This window comes from Schistocerca gregaria, chromosome X (genome assembly GCF_023897955.1).
Source record: "Schistocerca gregaria isolate iqSchGreg1 chromosome X, iqSchGreg1.2, whole genome shotgun sequence".
NCBI lineage: Eukaryota > Metazoa > Arthropoda > Insecta > Orthoptera > Acrididae > Schistocerca > Schistocerca gregaria.
The window spans coordinates 728,816,883-728,840,791 of NC_064931.1; the positions used below are offsets into that span (position 1 = coordinate 728,816,883).

Consider the following 23,909-nt stretch of genomic DNA (forward strand, 5'->3'; position numbering starts at 1 on the left):
AATTGTACAGAAGCACAATACAAAAAGAGCAAGGAACGGCTAATAGTTCTTGCTCTAGTTACATATTAAATTATACACCTGTGGTGGTGCCAAGGTATGCTGCTAAATCTGGAACAACCAGACCTAGTACACTCTGAAAGAAAATGAAATTAATGTGAAGTATTTTTTTGTTTTTTTACTTTTATTTAACCTTCTGCATATTTATGTTCACCTACTATACCAAGGTTGTTAATGTGATTAGTTGGCAAAATATAAGGGAGTATGATGGCACTGAAGCAGTATGGAAAAACTAGATTTCAGATTTTGTTGAATTATTCTACATTCAACCTAACTAAACAGTGCAAGTTCAGAACATTGACAGATTTTTGGCAAAGAGCTTTCCAGCAATTGTGATAATATATGTTTGTTACATCTAACGAGTGTATCAAGGGTGTAGTTCATATCATCTACAAACTGATTTTAATTAGACATGCTATATTAAACTTCTTGTATCTGTAACATGATCATGTAGAATCTGCAATCAAGTACCAGTCACAAGAACAGGGTCATCAACATGAACTAACAAAGGACAGAGCTGAACTGCCTGCCTCAGCAGATAGTGCTGAGATTTATGAATCAACAGAACGTTCCAGTGAACTTCAACATTTCGTAAGCAAATAACACCCAGAATTTCCAAGAAATTACAAATCTTAAATGATAATTGCAGGGGGCCAAATCAAACTGGTGACCTATACTTCACAAGCCAACAACTCTAACCAGTTCACCATAGTTGTGGTATACCACACACAGAATTCCTCCTCATCCTCGGAAAACAGCAACCTGCTGTTTCAGAGTTGATAGCAGCTACGTGCGTCTAGTCCTTCATATGACATTATGATGGATTCTTGGTTTTGGCTATGTTGATACATCTGCACAATACTTTTGACATTCAAATGGAGTAACTTAGAGCAGGGGGGGAGGGGGGGTGGATGGAGATTGTGCCTTGATGTCCCATCAACATCGAGGCCATTAGAGACAGTACTTACACTGACGCATACAATCACCATGCACAGCTTCACATTCCTTGCGTTGGAAACCCCTATTGTAGATCTGCACCTCAGGACTATGACAAAATTTCATGTGAAGGAAATGGATAATGTCTTGGCTCTTTTTTCTCCTCAATGTAGGATGATCATCCTTGACTTCATAGGTAACACAGGATTCAGTGCCAGCCACAGTGGCACAAATTATATTTCTGATACACCAACCTGAGTTGCAGCTCAAAAGCCAGTGTCTATCATTATAACAGTCATGGTCATTATCCTAGATGTGAGATGTCCATAACGACATCAGCTATATTATTTCTTCAGTTCTGGTGATTAGCTGTTTGCCATAAACATCCTGACCATCATCAAGTTAAAATGAACATGAAGTGCCCATTATTGTTTCAACCTCTTGACCACAAATCAGGAAAAATGGTGTGAGACATGTAAACTATTGCTTCACTGTGTTGTATGCAACTGCCATGATAGGCAGTATTGCATATAGCCCTCTGTTCAACACCAATGTAAACTGAGAGCATATGTGCCAAAGTCTTATTAAAACATTCTAAGGGGTCACTAGAATGCAGATGATAGGCATTTATTGTACTGTGGACAACATCATTACATGCTTCTATATTATGTTTTCAACAAGAAACCTAGGGACTTCCAAAGCTTCAGGAGTCACCAAGTGACAAACAGCATACTGATGTCAAAACAGGGAACAACTGACATTCTGACTGATTGCAGCACCATATTTTCAACCAATGGCAGAAACGACTTTTTTCCAGCATACTCAATGAGCACTGTGAATAATGAACATATCTATGACGTTTCAGCATCCTGTAATTTATACAGTCCACACTGCAGCACTCAGAACACTGTCAGCTTAATTATAATTCCAAGTATTTTAATTACTTCATGACTATATATTTACGAATGGTTTATATGCAACCAAACAAATCTTTATTAAACACAACTTTTAGGCTTTTCACTCACAAATTAAACATCTACAACCAAGCACCACACATTATATTGTGATGAAAATCTATGACAAAGGCAGCAAGGAAATTAGAATATGGCAAGAAAACCACTAAGCGGTGACAGCATTGACTTCAGAGAATAATGGCGAAAACTTCTGCCTGAGGATTAATTCAGGTATAGAAGGTTATGCACAATTACTTTTTGACTTTTAAATCAATTATTTTACTTTGTACAAAAATGAGACAGTAAAACCGAACCTGACACTTGTTCGCTGCTATAGATAGCTCTTTTGACAGTGAGTTTCAAACTCTTTCATGTGGTGCAAATTATAAAATTGCATTTAGGGTATATTCTATCATAAAACTCAAACAAAAGTTCAGTTCTTTAATTCACATAAATGTGAAGAGACAGGATATAACAATGGTTGTTCTGATTTAAGTGTTTTAACAGAATGACAACTGATAAATTAGTTTCAAATTATGCAACAACTTCATAAATCATTAAGGTTTACATCTTTCCAGTAGTTTTTGTTCTATCAACTCCAGCTTTATTGTACACCCAAGATGACTTTTTGTTATGATCCTGAAAAACGAAAACAGTATAATTACATGACTAATTCAAAGAATGTGTATACGGAACCACAGATCAATTGTAATTGTTATCTTGCATCCAGATAATGTAATGCCACAATGAATACTGGTAATACTTTTTTAAAGATTAGAGTGATCTCATTCCAAGTTAAACTTCATTTAAAAAAATTTCTATTATGTCTGCCTCTTAATGAATTAAAGAGTCATGTTGAACACAACATTTAATATTGTCAGGAGTTGATGTACCTTAATTATTATGCCGGCACTGCGAAGATCATCCCTGAAGTTGTCACATGCTTTCAACAAGGCCTCTGAATTTGCTTTTGATTTTTCAGCATGATTCTGAAAATAATCACTGCAGTGAATAACAGGAAAATCAGACAGTAAATCTATCACATATGCGTAGCAAGTACTGAGATTCATGTTCATATTTATATTCATACAACACTCTAGACACAGAATGTAATGCCGTGGGGGGGGGGGGGGGGGGCGAGAAAGAGAAGAAGAAGAAGAAGAAGAAGAAGAAGAAAAACTGGATCAGCAACCATCGTCCAATCAGCTGAACTGTCACCACCTCTTCTGCCAGACACTAAAATTAAATGTTTCTCAGTACTATTTTATATACAACACAAACCAATTCTTCACTAAAGTTCTTTGATATTAGTATATGGCCAATGGAGTGTTGCAGGCTTGCATGGCATAGCAACTAGTTATCATTATTATGTCTTAACCCTAGACTGGGGTGCATAATCCATAAGGAAATTAAATTTTACTTCTAGTATTGTGGTTATGATTTGCACAGTTCATGTTAAACTCACACACAATACAATTAGGGTGTTTACATATTGGTATGTAACTGCAAAAATCCCTCAGTCCCTGAAGAAGCTTCGGCAAGCTATCCGGTTATTAACTTTACACAATATTCTTACTGCATGCTTCTATAGGATAAATACATTTTTAACCTTAGCTGCACTGTCCCAGAAGATCATGCCATAAGACAGTAGTGAGTGAAAGTATATAGAGTATGCTAACAAACCTATCTACATGTCAACACAATGAGTGAGATTTATAAGTGCAAAGATGGCAGAACTGAACTTTTTGCTTAACTTATCCACATGCTGGTACCACCTCAGTTTAAAATCCATCTGAACACCTAGTACTTTTGCACATGGGGCCTCATCCAGTGGGTGCTCATTGAAAGCTACTTCTGGTATTTGTAAGGAATTTTCAATTTGGTTGGAATTGGATTACATGAGTCTCTGTATAATTAAGGAGTCTGGTGTTTGCTGTGAACCAGCTGTAAGTCTGTTCCATTATTCTTCAGTTTCCCTAATAGAACGGTTGTATCATCTACACAATCAAAGGCCTTAGTAAATCACATAATAAAATGCCAATAGGGTAATAGTTCATGTTTAGTTGTACCAAAACTTAACTTATGAGATCACATATTGTTTTCTGAGTAGAGAAGCCTCTATAGAAACCACACTGAGACAATGTTAAAAGGTTATTCTCAGGAAGGTGGTTAAATATACTGTTGCACACCATTTTCTCAAAAAATGTTTGAGAATATGGGATGGAAAGAGATATGTCTATAATTAGAAGTTACTCGTTTATCTTCACTTCTATAAATGGACGTTCCTACCACCTACTTCAGTCTTTTAGGAATGAGACCTAGACTCATTTACTAGTTACGAAGGTAACTCAATGGGGCACTACCAAGTCAACACAACACTGTACATGAGATAAGGAATTATTTGTCGGTGTGTGACATACCGACTTTCAAAAGTTTGATGGCAGTGCAGACAAGCTTTTCTGTATTAACGAAATTAATTCCTAGCCACCAGACCACTCTTTACTTATGATAAGTGTGGCACACAATTCTGATTGTAACATGTTAAGCAAATATGATATCTCTTTCTTAAAAGTTCAGTTTCAAATTTCTTTCCCTGCAATATGTGTAGAGAACCTGCAACATGTTAGCATACAGACAAATTATTAACAACTGTATGTAATGCAAAAGTATTAATTACCTCAATATCTTTATCCTTCAGTGACGATTTAGATAATTCTCTGACAGTGTTCCTGAATGTCAATGCACTATCGATAACCAGCCCGACATCGGCAGCGACTGTTGTTTCACTATGTTTCTGTAATAATAAATAAATTGAAACAATAGAGAAGTATTTAATAGAGGTATATTATGTACTGTGAAGAAAACTAATTACATCATATCTTAGTATATTTTATTATATGCTCTGTATGTATAAACAGGATATAATCCATTCGACAGATAATGCAGCAAGCCACAAGTAACACACAAATCAACACATTGAAATTCTTCTAATTTGATTCATATTCCAGAAGAACAACTGGAAAACAAATTCATGCAAAGCTACATCTACTGATCAACTGACTCAAACAAATAACCCAAAGTTCAAGAGAAAAAAGCCTTGACATGAGACTAAGGAAAGTTACATAAAGTAAGGGTAGGGGGATGGGGCTTAACTAAGGAAACAGAGATCTATGACTCAGTGAGGGCATTGTGAAATAAATGTCAATATAAGCAAAGCTACTACAAATGGTGCCATGGCTATAAGATAATGGTAAGAAACAGGCAAGGAGCAGACATTAATAACAAAAAATGCACTATTTTGAAATAAAAGGAAATTAGAAACAAATTGTGATTATTAACAGAGAGGAAGAAGAGGTGGCCAACATGAGAAGATGGAAGAAAGGTGAGGAAGAGAGAGGGGTAAATAAATGAAGAGAGAAGAGAGGAGACGAGGTGAGATGTTGAGGAGAAGTTGAGGGTAGAGGAAGATGATGGATAGAGAGGGAGTGGATGAAGAGACAGGAGGAGGAAGACAGAGACTATGGAAGAGGTATATAAGGGGAAAGAGGGAGAGAAGAGGGAAATGGACAGAGGGAGGAAGAGGGAGAGAAGGGGGAAATGGACAGAGGGAGGAAGAGGGAGAGAAGGGGGAAATGGACAGTGGGAGGAAGATGGAGAGATGGGGGGAGATGGACTGAAAAGGGGAAGGGAGAAAAGTGAGGGGGGAGAAGGGGGAAAGAAGAACAGAGGAGGGAGAGTAAGAGAGGAGGGAGAGTAAGAGAGGGGGGAGAGTAAGAGAGGAGGAGGAGGGAGAGTAAGAGAGGGGGTGAGTAAGAGAGGGGGTGAGTAAGAGAGGGGGGAGAGTAAGAGAGGGGGGAGAGTAAGAGAGGGGGGAGAGTAAGAGAGGGGGGAGAATAAGAGAGGGGGGACAATGAGAGGGGGAAGAGGAGGATATATGGGAGACAGGGAGTGAGGGAGCATAGAAGGGATAGCAAGGGAGAGGGGGTTGAGAGAAGGTGGGGGGGATAGGGGACTGGGAGGTAAGGAGACAGGAGGTAAGGTAAGGGGGAGGTATGGAGTGGAGGCAATATGGAGAGGAACATGGTCAGGAGAGAGGGGAAACAAAAGCAGAGGAAGAAGGAGGGATGAAGGGGTACAGAAGTAAAGGGGAAAAGAAGGAGGGCATACATCAGTACTGCTGGAGGAGAAGGTGAAGGCACAGAAAATGTGTCCTGAGTCTATTATTGTTATTATTATTATTGTTATTATTATTATTATTATTATTAAGTAATCAAACGATCACACACTTTAACATTATAGGATGAGGCAATGCCTTCCATGATCTGAACACTGGATAATGACATTTCCAGATAAATTACAACCACTGCATAATGACACTTCCTGATAAATTAAAACCAATTATTATATCAGGAAGTGAATCAGCATTTTTTACATTTTTGAGCAACATTCTAGCAACTGAACCATCTGTGCATGCTTCACAGCCAATTCAATGCTTCTGCTATACTTCATTCTGGAACAGTAGGTTTCTTTCACTTTCTCTGTATAAGACACAGTACAGGGCTTTGCAAAATAGTTGATGAAGCTGGCATATAAACTGAGAAAGCAGGCATAACATATTGTCACTTTTCCCCTTCCGCAGCCTCAATTATGGGAATGAACTCAGTGATTTAAATTCATATGCATACAGTCTTGGCCATGAATCCTACGTTCTTGTCATTTTGGGACCTCAGCCGTGCTATGCATTAGATGAATACAGAAACACTTCTCAGCAAACAAACACTCATGAAAAAGATTTCTTATCATGTGGCAATGTCATGGTGTGGGATGGTGTGTATTTAACTGGATGTATAGACTTGGATGTCTCTCCATTTCACTTGGAACTGTAACTACAGAAGTCTATGATGATGACATCCTTTATGCGTAAGTATGTAAATATGCTAATGCGATGGGTAATAATTAATCTTACCAGATGTCAACGCTTAACCATACACAGTTCGTCTTGTGGAAGAATATACTTAAGAAGAAACAATTTAGCACAATTCTCCATTGCATTCACGATCACCACCCTGACACCTACCAAACAGAGCAGCCTTGCAAGAACAACGGTGAACACCATTATTCTTGCAAGGCTGCTCTCTTTGGTAAATACTAGGGTGATGATCCTGGAACTCATAGATAGAATCATCAAAGGTAACACAAATCACAATATGATCTATACTGCTGCTCTAGGTAGTCTCATCATGTACTGACATCATTTGTGTCATACATAACTTAATCCAGTTTGCACTTTTCAACAGATTCTAATGATTTATGAGAAATCCATAGCAGAACTTGCACAGAACGTAATTTGTACATGATGAGAAATCACTGCTTGCCAACTGGAGGAGGCAGTGAACACTGGATAGGTACGTATAAAAGATGGAAAATTGTTTAGCGATCAGAAAAAATACATTCTTCACCTCCCCCCCCCCTCCCCCCACACAACAGAGAGAGAGAGAGAGAGAGAGAGAGAGAGAGAGAGAGAGAGAGAGAGAGAGAGCACTGGTCTGTCCTCAGAGACATATTACAAATATTTCTAAGTTTGGAAGTACGGTTTTGACAAAGTATTATGTTTTCATTTCTAAAAAATGCTGTAGAAGACAACAGCTAGTGTTTAACTTCTTTATATGACCATTAGGATTGAAACACAAAGTTGTATTGGGCTGGTGTGGAGAAAGAAACTTCTCATGTTATTGTTTATAGAACAGTAGCATTCTCTGAATCCAGCATCAGTAAATCATTTCACATAAGCATCACATGCTTGTTTAGTAGACACTTCCTTTAACACCACTGCTGTAATTCGAGGGCCAGTTCTGCATGACAATAAACTCAGTCTCCTGGTTATCTGATTATGTCATTTGTATACTACTACAAACCTGGATTTGGCTGATATTTGGTAAGAAACTACAATCATAACTATGGCAGCCCAACTTTCCAATGATGACCCTGCAATACTAATGGCTTGGCAATCCCTACAATCAGATTAGTCATTTGCAGTATAACAGCCCTGCTACATGTTTCCGCTGTTTTTCTATGTGATTTTGTACTGCATATAAATAATATGTTACATGTTTACAAAAGTGGCTGAGAGTTTTCAGAACCTACATCAGTGTAATATGGACATAGTTAATCTAAATTATGTAGGTCCTAAAAACCACTGGTATCAGCAACTAGTGGTATTGCTACAACAAGAATAGCAGCAACTGAAAACATAAGCAAACCATCAGCAGCTGGCACAGGCACAGCAAAAAATGCAGGAATAGCAACTACATCAAGGACATATGCAATTCTTGTTAGGAAAAAGCTCAGTGGTATCACATATTGTTCTGTGAATATTTTCTGTCTTTAATACTGTTTCAGAGGAATAGAAGGTCTTCTCTTGGTATGTCATGTTTCTTATAGAATTTTAAGGCACTGGCTGTCCCCATTCTTCACATTCTAATGTATATGTGGCTTTTTGACAGTGCACTTCACACAGAAAATGCATACTGTGGCTAATCCATTATAATTTCTACAGAGAGACATTATCAATGTAGGTATGTGAAGTCTTGTTTCTTAAAATGAAAGTTATTAGCCACAAATGCCATTTTGTTTGTAGTAATCCTCAATGTCAGAAATTGTACTTAGATTCACTGGTCTGCAATGTTGCCATTCACTACAACCTTGAGAGATGTGAACAGCATGAATGAAACTTTTGGGTCCATACGACTCTGATAATAGTTCAGTCACGCAAAACTTCTGTTGTTACAAAATAAAATACGCAGGAAACAATACAGAGTAAAGAGAGTAGTAAAGTCCAACAACATTCAACTCATTCCCAACCACTGTGTCAAACTGTCAACGTCAGTACAAAATAGATGTAGTCCATGATATTGCAGCATGGCACAGCAACAAAGAATTATTAAATCACATTGATCTTCCTTAGCGTTATTGTTATAACCTGGTTCTACATCTATATCCACACACATACTCCACAAGTAATGATATGGTGCATGGCAGAGGATACCTTGTAACACTGCTAGGCATTCCCTTGCATGTTCCACTCACAAATGGAATAAGGGAACAGATGCTTCACTCCATACCATCTGGTATATGTTAGTTGAAGAATAATATTACAATAGGAGTATTTTCTCATGTTTTATTTAGGACACTTCAGCTGGTTTATATTGTAAAGTATATAAAATGCCATTTTTTTGCAGCCTAGTGTTCAATATTTAGGTTTTATCTAAAGCTATGACAGTATAATGTCTTAGTGTTCAATGCTACATATCAATGACTTAGTGGGTAATATTAGATGCAATATCAGACTCTTTGCAGGTAATGTGGTTATGTATGATATGCAGATGATGTGATTATGCATGAGGAGATGCTATCTAATAAAACCTATAGCAAAATCTGGTCAGATCTTCACAAAAATTTGCTTGGGCAAAGATTGCTAATTGACTTTCAATGTATACCCTTTCGATATGTATACCCTTTTGATTACACAGTTCAAAATTAGTCAAATAGCTCTAGCACAATGGAACTTAACATCTGAAGTCATCAGTCCCCTAGACCATAGAACTACATAAACCTAACTAACCTAAGGACATTACACACATCCATGCCCGGGGCAGGATTCGAACCTGCGACCGTAGCAGTCGCGCGGTTCCAGACTGAAGCACCTTGATCTGCTTGGCCACAATGGCCAGTGATTATGCAGTTAATGAGTTACAACTGGAGTCAGTAATGTCCAACAAATACGTAACAACACACAGTGATAAAAAGTGAGATGATTATAGAGGCTCAGTTATTGGTAACTCAAATGGAAGAATGAAAGGTCATGATCTTATGTGGCTCCCAGAATGGTGTGGCAGAAATGGTGGACAATTTCATCTGACAGACACTCACAGAAAAAGACCTGATATAGCATAAAAATCTACTTAGAAAATTCCAATAACTGTTTCTCAACACAGAATCAAAGAATATGTTTCAAGCCCCCCATTATTCCACCTTCAAAGGCAGTGCAGATTAAATTTAGACTAAAAACTGATTGCACAATAGCATATAAACAATCATTCTTTTCACATTCTATCAAGGAATGCAATGGAACAAAACTTTGTATACAAACATGTGTTTGAAATTTTTTGCCATAAATCCTAACATCAAGACAAAACAAACTCTCCATGTGAACATAAGCTGTATAATAGGATGGTAGTGAGTATTAGAGTTGCACAAGATTTGGTACTACCTATCTCAACCACAGTATACTTCTTGGGAGACAGCTGTTATATCCCAGCACTTATGAATGTACATGATCCACTATTATGACAAATACTTAAGAATTCAAGAATGTCTCACACATGGATGGATAGCCCCTAAATATAATAGACCCACTCAGCATATATTGTTAACTGGAAACTAAGCCTGAGTTTGTGAATAGCATATTTGCTCTGCTTATCTACACTAGTTCTGCAGTAAGTGACAAGCAAGTTGGAAGCCACCCAGAGAAAATGGAGGATGGGGTCATTTGATCAGTGCAGAGCTGGCCAGAGGAAGAAGAATTGACAACTAGAGCGCTCTGGATTAATAATTCCAATAACATCACATGAGGCCATGAGAAATGGAGGTGTTAATTCAATGAAAAACAGTGAATGGACTTTCAGGCTATATTTTGTGCTATATACAAAAGCATTTTCTCTGAGGACATTTCTGCACTTGTAATCAGAAAGTAAATTACATTTTGTTATGGTATATCAAAATGGTGTGTCTTGATGGGTACTGTCCGACCACAAATTTAAAGGTACGGGTTTGACCCTTGGAAAGACAAAGATTTTTTTTTTCTATTACTTATCACTTCTTTAACCACAGGCAATGATTCTGAGATGAAGACAGCTTTAACTTTTTAAGTCAAAATGAAAATCATATATGTAACAGCTGTTATTTTTATAACCAAAAAGTTTTTCCTGTGCAGAAATTACAATTATTTATGAATTACTGCATGTTTCATGCTGGTGTTTTTTAAAATTGTCACTGGCGAGAGACAATGCTTTTATATGTACGTTGGAACTTAAATAGTGGCAACACTGCTGTGGAGACACTATGCAATGGAATCTACTATTGTCACTGACAGCACATGTTGTTGACATACCTACCTTACCTCCGAGCAAATGGACTTGCCCGTCCCATGTCATCGGCGTGCACACAGTCGAGGGAAAAACAGTCACTTCTGAGTGAGCAGTCTAACAGAACGGTGTCACTGTGTTTTTTAAACAGAAACAAATGCAGAAATAGATGTGTTACAGCACTGCTCAGATGCACTTAGAGCGCTATGAGCGTGAAGGAGAGGCTTTCTTATGTCGTATTGTAACACTGGATGAGGCATGTGCCACATCGTATGAGCTAAAACTGAAATGCCAATCTAACGAATGGCTTCATTACGGGTCGCAGTGAAAGTTGAAAGTGCGTCAGAGGCCCAGTATGCTGAAAGTTATGGTGATTCTCATGTACGACTGTGACTGTGTTATCGTAACACATTATGTTCCTCCACAATAGACCGTCAGTGCACAGTATTACTGTTCATTTTTGGAGCATCACCTGTGACCAGCTTTGCGAAAGAAGCAGCGAAACTTTCTGAGCAACCTGCCCATCATTTAACATGACAATGCATGGGCATATACAGTGCAAGATGTGGCTGCTCTCTTTGGTCGATGGCACTGGGAAGTACTGTACCATCCACCATACTCCCTGGATTGTGACTTTGATTTGATTCTGAAGATGAAGAAACCACTTCATGGCATTCACTTCTACATCTACATCTACATTGATACTCTGCAAATCACATTCAAGTGCCTGGCAGAGGGTTCATCATACCACCTTCACAATTCTCTATTATTTCAATCTCATATAGCACACAGAAAGAATGAACACCTATATCTTTCCGTACGAGCTCTGGTTTCCCTTATTTTATAGTGGTGATCGTTCCTCCCTATGTAGGTCAGCTTCAACAAAATATTTTCGCATTCGGAATTGGAATTTCTTGACAATATTCAGTCACAACGAAAAATGCCTTTCTTATAATGATTTCCAGCCCAAATCCTGTATCATTTCTGTGTCACTCTCTCCCATATTTCACGATAATACAAAACGTGTTCCCTTTCTTTGAACTTTTTCTATGTACTCCGTCAGTCCTGTCTGGTAAGGATCCCACACCTCGCATCAGTATTCTAAAAGAGGACAGACAAGCGTAGTGTAGGCAGTCTCCTTAGTAGGTCTGTTACATTTTCTAAGTGTCCTACCAATAAAACGGTCTTTGGTTAGCCTTCCCCAAAACATTTTCTATGTGTTCCTTCCAATTTAAGTTGTTCGTAATTGTAATACCTAGGTATTTAGTTGAATTTACGGCTTTTAGATTACACTGATTTATTTTGTAACCAAAGTTCACCGAATTCCTTTCAGCACTCATGTGGATGACCTCACACTTTTCGTTATCTATGGTCAACTCCCACTTTTTGCACCATTCAGATGTCTGATGACTTTATTAGTCAATAAACGAGTTTCATCTGCAAACAACGGAAAACGGCTGCTCAGATAGTCTCCAAAATTGTTTATATAGATAAGGAACAGCAAAGGGCCTATAACACCACTTTGGGGAATGCCAGAGATCACTTCTGTTTCATTTGATGACTTTCCGTCAATTTCTACGAACTGTGACCTCTCTGGCAGGAAATCACAAATCCAGACACATAACTGAGACAATATTTCATAAGTACGCAATTTCACTACGAGCCGCTTGTGTGGTACAGTGTCAAAAGCCTTCCGTAAATCCAGAAATATGGAATCGATCTGAAATCCCTGGTCAATAGCACTCAACACTTCATGTGAATAAAGAGCTAATTGTGTTCCACAGGAACGATGTTTTCTAAACACATGCTGACTGTGTGTCAATAGACCGTTTTCTTCAAGGTAATCCATAATGTTCGAACACAATATATGTTCTAAAATTCTGATTCATATCGACGTTAATGATATGGGCCTGTAATTTAGTGGATTACTCTTAGTACCTTTCTTGAATATCGGTGTGACCTGTGCAACTTCCCAGTCTTTGGGTGGTATCTTTCATCGAGTGAATGGTTGCATATAATTGCTAAGTATGGAGCTAATGAATCAGCATACTCCGAAAGGAACCTAACTGGTATACAGTCTGGACCAGAAGACTTGCTTTTATTAAGTGATTTAAGTTGCTTCACTACTCCAAGGATATTTACTTCTACATTACTCATGTTGGCACCTGTTCTCGATTCGAATTCTGGAATATCTACTTCGTCTTCTTTTGTGAACGCATTTCGGAAGGCTGTGTTTAGTAACTCTGATAGCATCTCCATTGCTATCGCACAGAGAAGGCATTGATTGTTTCTTGACATTAACATACTTCACATATGACCAGAATGTCTTTGGATTTTCTGCCAGGTTTCGAGACAAAGTTTTGTTGTGTAAACTGTTATAGGCATCTCGCATTGAAGTGCGCACTAATCTTCAAGCTTCTGTAACAGATTGCCAATCTTGGGGATTTTGCGTCTGTTTAAATATGGTATGTTTGTTTTGTTGATTTTGCAACAGTGTTCTAATCCGTTTTGTGTACCAAGGAGGATCAGCTTTGTCGTTTGTTAATTTATTTTGTGTAAATCTCTCAATTGCTGTCGATACTATTTCTCTGAATTTAAGCCACATCTGGTCTACACTTATATTATTAACTGGAATGAGTGGAGATTGTCTCTTAGGAAAGCGTCAAGTGAATTTTTATCTGCTTTTTTGAACAGGTATATTTTTCGGTTATTTTTCGAGGATTTTGGGATTACAATATTCAATCTCGCTACAACAACTCTGTGTTGACTAATCTCTGAATCGGTTTTGATGCTCGTTATTAACTCAGGATTATTTGTTGGTAAGAGGTCAAGGGTGTTTTCACAACTGTTTACTATTCGTGTGGGCTCATGAACTAACTGCTCGAAATAATTTTCAGAGAATGTGTTTAGTACAATTTCGAATGATATTTTATTCATACCTCAGGAATTAAACATGTATTTTCGCCAACATATCGAGGGTAAATTAAAGTAACCACCAGCTATTATAGTATGAGTCGGGTACGTGTTTGAAATCAAACTCAAGTTTTCTTTGAACCTTTCAACAACTGTATCATCTGAATTGGGAGGTCGGTAAAAGGATCAAATTATTATTTTATTCCGGTTGCCAACAATGACCTCTGCCCATACTAACTCACAGGAAGTGTCTACTTCAATTTTGCAACAAGATCAACTACTTCTGACAGCAACAAACACACCACCGTCAACCGTGTTTAGCCTATTCTTTCGGAACACTGTTAGGTTCTTCGCAAAAATTTCGGCTGAGCTTATATCCGGCTTTAGCCAGCTTTCAGTGCCTATAAAATTTGAGCATCAGTGCTTTCTATTAGTGATTGGAGCTCTGGTACTTTCACAACACAGCTACAACAATTTACAACTGTTATACCAATGTTTTCTGTATCTATGTTCTTCCTGTGTTCAGCCTGCACCCTTTGTGACTGAAGCCCTTCTTGTATTTTCCCGAGACCCTCTAACCTAAAAAAAACCTCCCAGTCCATGCCACACTGCCCCTGCAACCCATGTAGCCACCTCCTGCTTATAGTGGGCACCGAACCTATCCAGGGGAACCTGAAACCGAACTACCCTTTGGCGCAAGTCGAGGAATCTACAGCCTACACAGTCACAGAACCGTGTGAGCCTCTGATTCAGACCCTCCAATCAGTTCTGCACCACAGGTCCGCAATCGGTCCTGTCGACTATCCTGCAAATGGTCAGCTCTGATTTCATCTAGCAAGCAAGACTGGCAGCCTTTACCACTTCTGTTAACTGCTCGAAACCAGAGAGAATCTTTTCTGATCCAAACTGACACACATCATTGGTACCGACGTGAGCCACCACCTGCAGTTGGCTGCACCCTGTGCTCTTCATGGCATCTGGGAGGACCCTTTCCACATCTGGAATGACTCCACCTGGTATGCACACAGAGTGAACATTAGTTTTCTTATCCTTCTTGTCAGCCAAGTCCCTAAGGGGCCCCATAACGCGCCTAACGTTGGAGCTCCCGACTACCAATAATCCCACCCTCTGTGGTTGCCCGGATCTTGCAGGCTGAGCGGTTTTCTCTGAAACAGGATGGGCGACAGCATCTGGCTCAATGACAGTGTCAGCCACAGACAGCACCTGGAACCTTTTTGTCAGACAAACCAAGGAGGCCCTAAATGCGGCCACCTGGTAAGTCTTTCGCTGCCTGCTTTGCCCCAGGGCGACCTCCCACTCGACCACAGGTGAAGGGTCAGCCTCAGTGGGAGCAGTAATTGGGTTGGCCACCGGTGAGGACCGATTGGAGGACTCTGGAGAGCTGGACGTCTGTTGGATGCACATGGCTGACCCAAAACAGTGGTGCCCATCCACTGCAGCCTCTGCTTCAGAAGTGTTACGGAGATTCGACAGGCAGTAGATCGCCCCATTCGCGCCATCAACAGAACAGGCTCTGCTAACAGTATACTACGCCTTCCACATCACTGGCAATGGTTTCTACACAATGCTGGTGACTACTTTGAAGGACAGTAACAGGTGCAAACATGTAACTCTTTTGTATCAGTTGTGAATAAATAGTTGCCACCATTTAAGTTCCAACCCTCATACAAAATCATGGGTTTCATTGTTCTTAATTTATTTTTGCTGCTTTTCACAGGAAAATTAACAACATTACTCTTACTTTAAATTCATCCAGGTCTTTAAACCTATCCATACCTTTCTAGCAGTTTCATCCTCATAGAAAACAAAATCCACTTATATCCTGCTAAACAGAGTGTCAGTTTTTACATAATTCTCTATTGTGAATTTTGTTGTTTTATTCCCATGCATTCAAAAGTAGCAGTAAATATTCTTTTTCCCTCCACTTTTTTGCTGAAACACACATAAACATAATATTTTTCAGCAAGCTTTTGTATCCAAATCTATCAGAAACTTCTGATGGAAACAGATGGCAGTCAGGTAAATCCATCTATTTGAGCTCCCCATGTTTCCTGACCAACCAGAGGAACTTAGAGACCTGAAATACTGTGAAACCTTCATCTCTGCAATATCTGCACTATGACAACATTGCTAAGAGGTGGAGAACTAGTTTGGATTGGACAGAGGCAGGGGAATGAATCAACAAAGAACTACAGTACAATTTGACAAAAGTAATGTTTAGAAATAGTAGAAATTTAAAATCAGGGTAGCCAAAAGGGAATTCGAAATTCAATCCAATTATTTTGGATCTTTATATATGTTTTTAAACAAATGTTTCATAAACTCCTAGTTAATCTGACGGTGAGCTGCTCAGCTGTAGCACACTAATTAGTCCGTGCAAGCTTTTGTGGCCACTGTTTACTTCTACATCATTAGTATGTGGAACTCTACATGCCAGTTGTTCATATATGGTTCAATTTGCCTATATGTGACAAACACACGCTACAGAAGTGTGCAACAGATCACAAACCGCACTGTTTCAGAAATCCTGTCACCCTTGGCCTCAAGCCAATACCCAATTTTGTTTACAATATGTATAACTCCTTCCTTTTACTTGATACAGCAACAAGAGATGTGTAGTTGGCCAGTGGCACATTTTATGCATCATACCCTCCTTCATGGCTAATTTAATTTAAAATGGTGATGAGTCTTAGTTCTAGCAACCAGTGAAGCAGAGCACATTATCCTTCAATACAGAGTTGTATTTCTTGCTGAAATGAACTCCTGTCTTGACTCTCATTTGTTATGAATATAGAAACAGTACATGTATAATTTCTGGTGCAATATTATATGGGGAGCAATCAGAGGGAGTCTGATTGAATATGCAAAATAACTCCTTTGCAATTATTCAAGAGCAAGCATTTCAGTTTCAATCTTTTGTGTCATCTCTGTTATAAGAATGAACAGCTTACCTGTCCTGTAGAAGAAGTTACTCCAAATGATTCCATAGTGTTCTTTACAAAATTGCAGCATGCTACCAATCCAGCTGCCTGGCTACCAACATAAGTATCCTACAATTAAAAATGATGTGCAATATTAACAATAATGACTAAAATTTTTGTTCAAAACATTTGATGCTAAATAAAACAATAACCTCAGTTATTTATTATTAACATGATGATGATACTTACTGATGGAAATATTTTACCATTTTTTAAACTGCGTAGTCCAGTCAAATTAATGTGACCACCTATCAAAAGCATTAATAAACACCTTTTGCAGTGCAGACAGGCAGGAAGAGACCCAATGATTATCTGGAAGGTACTGACAGGGATGTGGAGGGACTCTAGTGCTGTGGCCAGCTGCACTACGTTTCCCGGCGAGGGATCCACTGTGCTAACAGTCCGATTGAGGTGATCCCACAGATTCACGAATGAGTTTAAATCTGTGAAGTTTGGTGGCCAGGAGAGTACTGCAAACTCATCCTGCCATTCTTTGAATTATGCGCATACACTGTGAGCTGTGTGACACACTGCTCTGTCCTTCTAGTCAGTGCCATCGTGCCGACGAAAAACCAAACAGCACATAGGGGTGGATACGGTCCCCAAGGACAGATGCATACGTATAATAATCCACTGAGCTTTCCAGAATGATGAGAACACCCAGGAAATGCCACAAAAGCATTTTGCGGACTGTAACACTCCCTCCTCCAGCCTGGACACTCCTGATGACTGTTGCAGGGCCATACATGCCAGCAGCCATCTGTCCAATGGAGCGTAAAGTGTGATTCACCTGAAAAGGCCACCTGCCACCACTCAGTTGATGTCCAGTTGCAGTACTGAAATACAAATTCCAGTCTTCATCACCGATGAATAGCAATCGACACGGGCACAAAAACTAGGCGCCTGTGCTGTGGAGGCCAATATGCAGCAACGTTCGCAGAATGGTCATTGAGGGGATGCTGTTGGTAGCCCCCTCGGTTCATCTTGGTCATCAGTTACTAAAGAGTTGCATGTATATTCACCTGTACACATCTCCACGGCCACCATTCAGCCCTGTCGTCTACAGCCCACGGTGCACCACAGCTGCCTAAGCACTGCTACGCCGCTAGTGTTGCCACCTGCCATCTGAGAGTGGCTGTTGCACAGTGATGTTGAACATAGGCAATGGTTACACTAATGTGACTGGACTGTGTAATGTATACCACAACAAAAGCATTACAGTTTGGGAATGCTTCTGTCATATTATTACGAAGGCTTTTGGTTGACTGATACCCAGGAAAAAAGTAGGGTAGGGGTCAAATATGTCCACAGCACTCAACACTGTTTGACTAAAGAGATACATATACATCTGCATGGCTACTCTGCAAATCACACCTAAGTGCCGGGCAAAGGGTTTACCGAACCACCTTCACAATAATTCTCTGTTATTCCACTCTCAAAGAGCATGCGGAAAAAACTAACATACACTATGTGATCAAAACTATCCGGCCACCCCCAAAAACATACGTTTTTCATATTAGGTACATTGTACTGCCACCTACTGCCAGTTACTCCATATCAACCACCTCAGTAGATATTGAGATAACCGATCGCAGACTTGAAAAGCAGCTACAAGTAGTGGAAAGGCTTCAGGACCAGATAAGATACCTATAAGATTCTATAAAGATTATGCGAAAGAACTTACTCCCCACCTACCAATAATTTATTGTAGATCACTTGAGCAACAAAAGGTACCTAACGACTGGAAAAAAAGCACAGGTTATTCCCATTTTTAAGAAAGGTTGTAAGACAGATGCACACAATTATAGATCTGTATCGTTGACGTCAATCTGTTGTGGAATTATGGAACTTGTTTTATGCTAAAGACTTATGATGTTCTTCGAAAATCAACAGCTCCTCTATAAAAATCAAGATGGATTTCTCAAACAGAGATCCAGCGAAACTCAGCTCGCTCTGTTCCTCCACGAGATCCACAGAACAGTGGACAACAAAGCTCAGGCTGATGCTGTGTTTCTTGAAAAAAAAAAAAAAAAAAAAAAACGAGCTTAAGGAGTATCGGAGCAGACCTGCAATTGGATTCAAGACTTTCTTGCAGACAGAACTCAACATGTTGCTCTTAAAGGAACTAAATCGACAGATGTAAAGGTAATATCCGGAGTACCACAGTGAATGGGATAGGACCATTGCTGTTCACAATATATATAAATGATCTAACAGAAAGTGTCGGATACTCTTTAAGGATATTTGCTGATGATGCAGTTGTTTATACGAAAGTAGCAACGCCAGAAGATAGTAAGAATTTTAAGTGGAATGACCATATAAAACAGATAGTGGGAAAAGCAGACACAAGACTAAGATTCTACAGAAGAATCTTAGGGAAATGTAACTCGTCTACAAAAAAAGTGGCTTATAAGGTGCTGGTTCGTCCAATTTTTGAGTACTTTTCGCGAGTGGAACAGGGTTGGAGGGATCAGATAGTGGTACCTAAAGTACCCTTCACCACACACCACTAGGTGGCTTGTGGAGTATGATGTAGGTATAGATGTAGACATTGTGAGAGAGCAGAATGGGGTGCCTCGCAGAACTCATGGACTTCGAACGTGGTCAGATGATTGGGTGTCACTTGTGTCATACCTCTGTACGTCAGATTTCCACACTTCTAAACATCCCTAGGTCCACTGTTTTTGATGTGATAGCGAAATAGAAACGTGAAGGGACACATACAGCACAAAAGCGTACAGGCCGATCTCATCTGTTGACTGACAGGCAGGTTGCAATGTGTAATAGGCAGACATCTATCTGGACCATCACACAGGAATTCCAAACTGCATCAGGATCCACTGCAAGTACTATGACAGTTAGGCAGGAGGTGTGAAAACTTGGATTTCATGGTCAAGTGGCTGCTCATAACCCACACATCATGCCGATGTATGCCAAAAGATGCCTCGTTTGGTGTAGGGAGCGTAAACATTGGATTACTGAATAGTGGGAAAACATTGTGTGGAGTAATGAATCACAGTACACATTGTGGCGATCCGATGGCAGGGTGTGGGTGAATGTCATCTGCCAATGTGTGTAGCACCAACAGAAAGTTCGGAGGCGGTGGTGTTGTGGTGTGGTCGTGTTTTTCATGGAGGGGGCTTGCACTCGTTGTTTGCATGGTACTATTGCAGCACAGGCCTACATTGATGTTTTAAGCACCTTCTTGCTTCACACTGTTGAAGAGCAATTTGGGGATGGCAATTGCATCTTTCAACATGATTGAGCACCTGTTCATAATGCGCGGTCTTTGGTGGAGTGGTTACATGATATTAGCATCCCTGTAATGGACTGGCCTGCACAGAGTCCTGACCTGAATCCTATAGAACATCTTTGAGACGCTTTGGAACACCGACTTTCTGCAAGGCCTCACCGACCAACATCGATACCTCTCCTCAGTGCAGCACTCCGTGAAGAATGGTCTGCCATTCCCCAAGAAACCTTCCGGCACCTGATTGAATGTATGCCTGCAAGAGCGGAAGCTGTCATCAAGGCTAAGGGTGGGCCAACAACATATTGAATTCCAGCATTACCAACGGAGGGTGCCACGAACTTTTAAGTCAGTTTCAGCCAGGTTCCGGATACTTTTGATCCCATAGTGTACATCTGTCTGTGTGAGCTCTGATTTCCCTTCTCTTAATACATCAATTCACACAAAAGTTTTGGGTTGTTTTTAGCAACTGAACAGTTCAGCCTACTTGCAGTCCAATTATTACCAAAGGAATTGACAAAGCCTGTAAATAATAGAATCCCACAGACTGCATAGAATCTAGAAAGCTAAATAAAAATAAAAAAATTAAAAAAATAAAAAGATATGCTATAAGTGGTATGCGTAGATCATCTATTCTGAGCAGCAGTAGTGAATTGGTGGTCTTGCATTTGTTCCCAACTGTGTCGACGGTATCAGCGCATGTGGCCACTGACATAGTGTGAGGTCTGAGAAACTCATAAGCACAATGCGACATGGATGCTGTATGATGACTTTACACACTTGACCTGTCCTTTATCACAGAATCTCCAAATATGTCCAATGAGGTGTGCCACTAAGTCATAACAAGAGTCCCTTCTTGTCAGCATCGTACAATATTCCTCCAGAGAGGACTGTTCATACCCATCATCAACTACCATCCAAAGCCAAGATGGAACATTAAAAAAGCCAACTGGTCTGTATTTTCCACACAAACAGATAAGATGGATAAAACCAACCTTCAAAAACTACAATAGATTCATTGGTGTATTGAGAAGTGGAGCAAAATAATGCATACCCAGAGGATGTCGCAGATAATACATTCCTGACTGGAATGAAGACAGCGAATGGCTTCACAAGGAATTCGAAGACAGTGCTGATCCTGCTACTGCCTCCGACCTTCTATATTCACTAAATCAGAGGAGACAAAAAATATTGAAAGAAACTGTATCTTCCTTGGATCATATTCAGTCCAGCAGGAAGGCCTGGTTCTTAATCAGGAAGCTGAATACAGTAAACACCATCACCCAACAAAAATCTATCACAAATTTAGATGATATGGCCAATTACACGATCTCCGCCTGTAAGTCAACAAGAGATAAACACATCAAAAGAGAAACTAGACACCTCTTAACAGTAAAGATACAGTCGGCTCCACAAACATCTGAGTTTTTCCACTCCATTCCAATTGGAAGAGACCATCATAGGAGTTATAAAGAACATGAAAACTAGGAAGGCATCAGGTGTTGATGGTATTTATGCTGAGTTTCTGTTGTACTGTGGTCCTGGTATTTTCAAATGGCTGGACACCTTCTTTTTGCAAATATCTCAGGTCATCTTCCACCTCTTTTCAAGAAAACTAGGATCACTGCTGTACTAAAACCAAATGAAGATCCATTTAAAGTTGAAAACTGCCTCTCCTTAGTGTCATGTTAAAGCTCCTGGAGAGGCTAATTTATAACAGAATCCGGTCAGCCATCACAAACATGACCCAACAGGGAAAGCTGAGTTTAAACCAGGAAGAGGATGTGAGGAACAGGTGCTAGCAATAGCAACTCATATCAAAAATGGCATTGAGAAGCAGAAGATAAACAGGAGGGTCCTCTTGGACCTAAATACAGCCTGCGATACTGCCTGGCATGACAAACTCCTGCTCAAATTCATCAGCATCATTCCGCATCACAAACTAACAATTCAAATTAGCAACATAAACAACAATAGATACTTGGAGGTGTTCTGAGAACTCTGAAAGCAGAGTTTTGGCCCCATTCCTTTTAAATTTGTATACATACGATCTTCCAGAAAGAAAGACCAGGAAATTTATTTATGCTGATGATATTGCTTTGATCGCTCAGGATCAAAGCTTCAGGGAAGCCAAAGCAACACTAACATAAGACCTGAAGACACTGGATGATTGCTTGAAACATAACTCTCATTGAAAAACTCCAAAATACCTAGGTGTGCCCATAGGCAGGTCTTTGACATACAAAAGCCATCTCTGGAATGTTGCAGCTAACATCAAAACTTGGAACAATGTACTCCAGAAGTTAACAGAAACCGCTTGAGGTGACACAACAACAGTCCTCAGATCACCTCTAGCTCTTTCATATTCATTTACGGAATACTGCAGTTCCCCCTGACTAACCAGTGGTTACAGTAAAATAATTGACACACAGTTCAGTTAACCAATGCACCTCCTCATCGTAGGGTGTATTTTCCCAGCAAACATACAATGGCTATTGGTACTTAGTGATACTTCAGCACCATCCATAAGATCACAGCAATTGCTGAATCCAGAATTACCAACCCATTCAGAAATTTCATCATCAGAACCCCAGCAATTGAAATCTAGAAAACCATCGCAGCATACGGCAATCAGCTTGTAGGACATTAATTTCAACATGCGAGAAGCCTTCAACAATGGCAAGGACAATCTTCCATGAAGCACTGTCAATTAATCAAAGCTCCCTGGGACTGACGAGCAAGTTTTCATCCACCCCAACAACACTGGTGTGTACTGAATTGGATCAGAACTGCATTGCCGTACCAATGGGGATGGAAGTTCTACTATGAGTGTGACTGCAGTGACAAGGAACAAATATTACCTCACATAATATTTGAATGTTTCCTCAGAACATTCAAAGGGACACTGGAAGACCTTCACAATTTGTCTGCAGAAGCTTCTGACGGGTTTTCAACTCTTACTAGAGCTGTGAACCCATTACGAACTTGAGATAGTGAGTAGCAGTATAGAAATGTATAACAACAAAAATAAGCAGTTTTTGAAATCTACTGTAATTCCTTCTCATCCCATCTGTTAAGTCTCCCCTGACTTGGATTCTGGGCAACTTTTATGAACCCTCCCCATTTCTTAAATCTCACCAGTACTTTTCCTTCAACCCTTTTCCTTCCCCTACAACCCTTCTCCCTTCTGCCAGAAGAAGGAGCCACTGGCTCTGAAAGCTTGCAGGTTTCAATGCCTTAATATGTGTGTTCTACTGCTGCCACTTGGTGTACAGAAATGTATGTATTGATGTAAATGGTTGCCTATATTTCTCTGTCGAAAGAAATCAAAGAGCAAATGATTATTTCCACAATGGCCCTAGTTGAACCCTGGTGGAGAGTTCCTTTGGTACATAAGAAATATTATTCAAATTTTTTGATGGCATCAGTGGAATATTTTTTCTAAATCCTTTCTCAATATGTATCTTGTGTTTCAGTTTCCATTTCAGCATTTTTTTAAAACTGTGACATCTGGTGATATCTCCAAACATTTGTCCATTATTGAGCTTTTTAGCTTGATATGGAACCAAGATAACTTGACTTAAATAAGATCTTGAGCAAAAGAAAAGCGTTAAGGTTTTGCTGTTTAGCCCACCGATGCTAATAAAATGTGAGA

General features: G+C 39.6%; 1 protein-coding gene across 2 annotated transcripts in view; it reads right to left on the bottom strand.

Moving 5' to 3' along the window:
• Positions 1-1,962: 1,962 nt before the first annotated feature.
• Positions 1,963-23,909, bottom strand: part of LOC126299072 (probable cysteine--tRNA ligase, mitochondrial) — a 100,545-nt gene continuing 78,598 nt past the window's right edge. For both annotated transcript variants that reach the window (XM_049990741.1, XM_049990742.1), the window contains 4 exons: positions 16,975-17,073; positions 4,624-4,740; positions 2,840-2,935; positions 1,963-2,585 (listed from right to left, as the gene is read on the bottom strand). In XM_049990741.1, the coding sequence (XP_049846698.1) occupies positions 2,511-2,585; positions 2,840-2,935; positions 4,624-4,740; positions 16,975-17,073 (387 nt within the window). In that variant the 3' untranslated portion in view covers positions 1,963-2,510. The remainder of the gene's footprint in view (positions 2,586-2,839; positions 2,936-4,623; positions 4,741-16,974; positions 17,074-23,909) is intronic.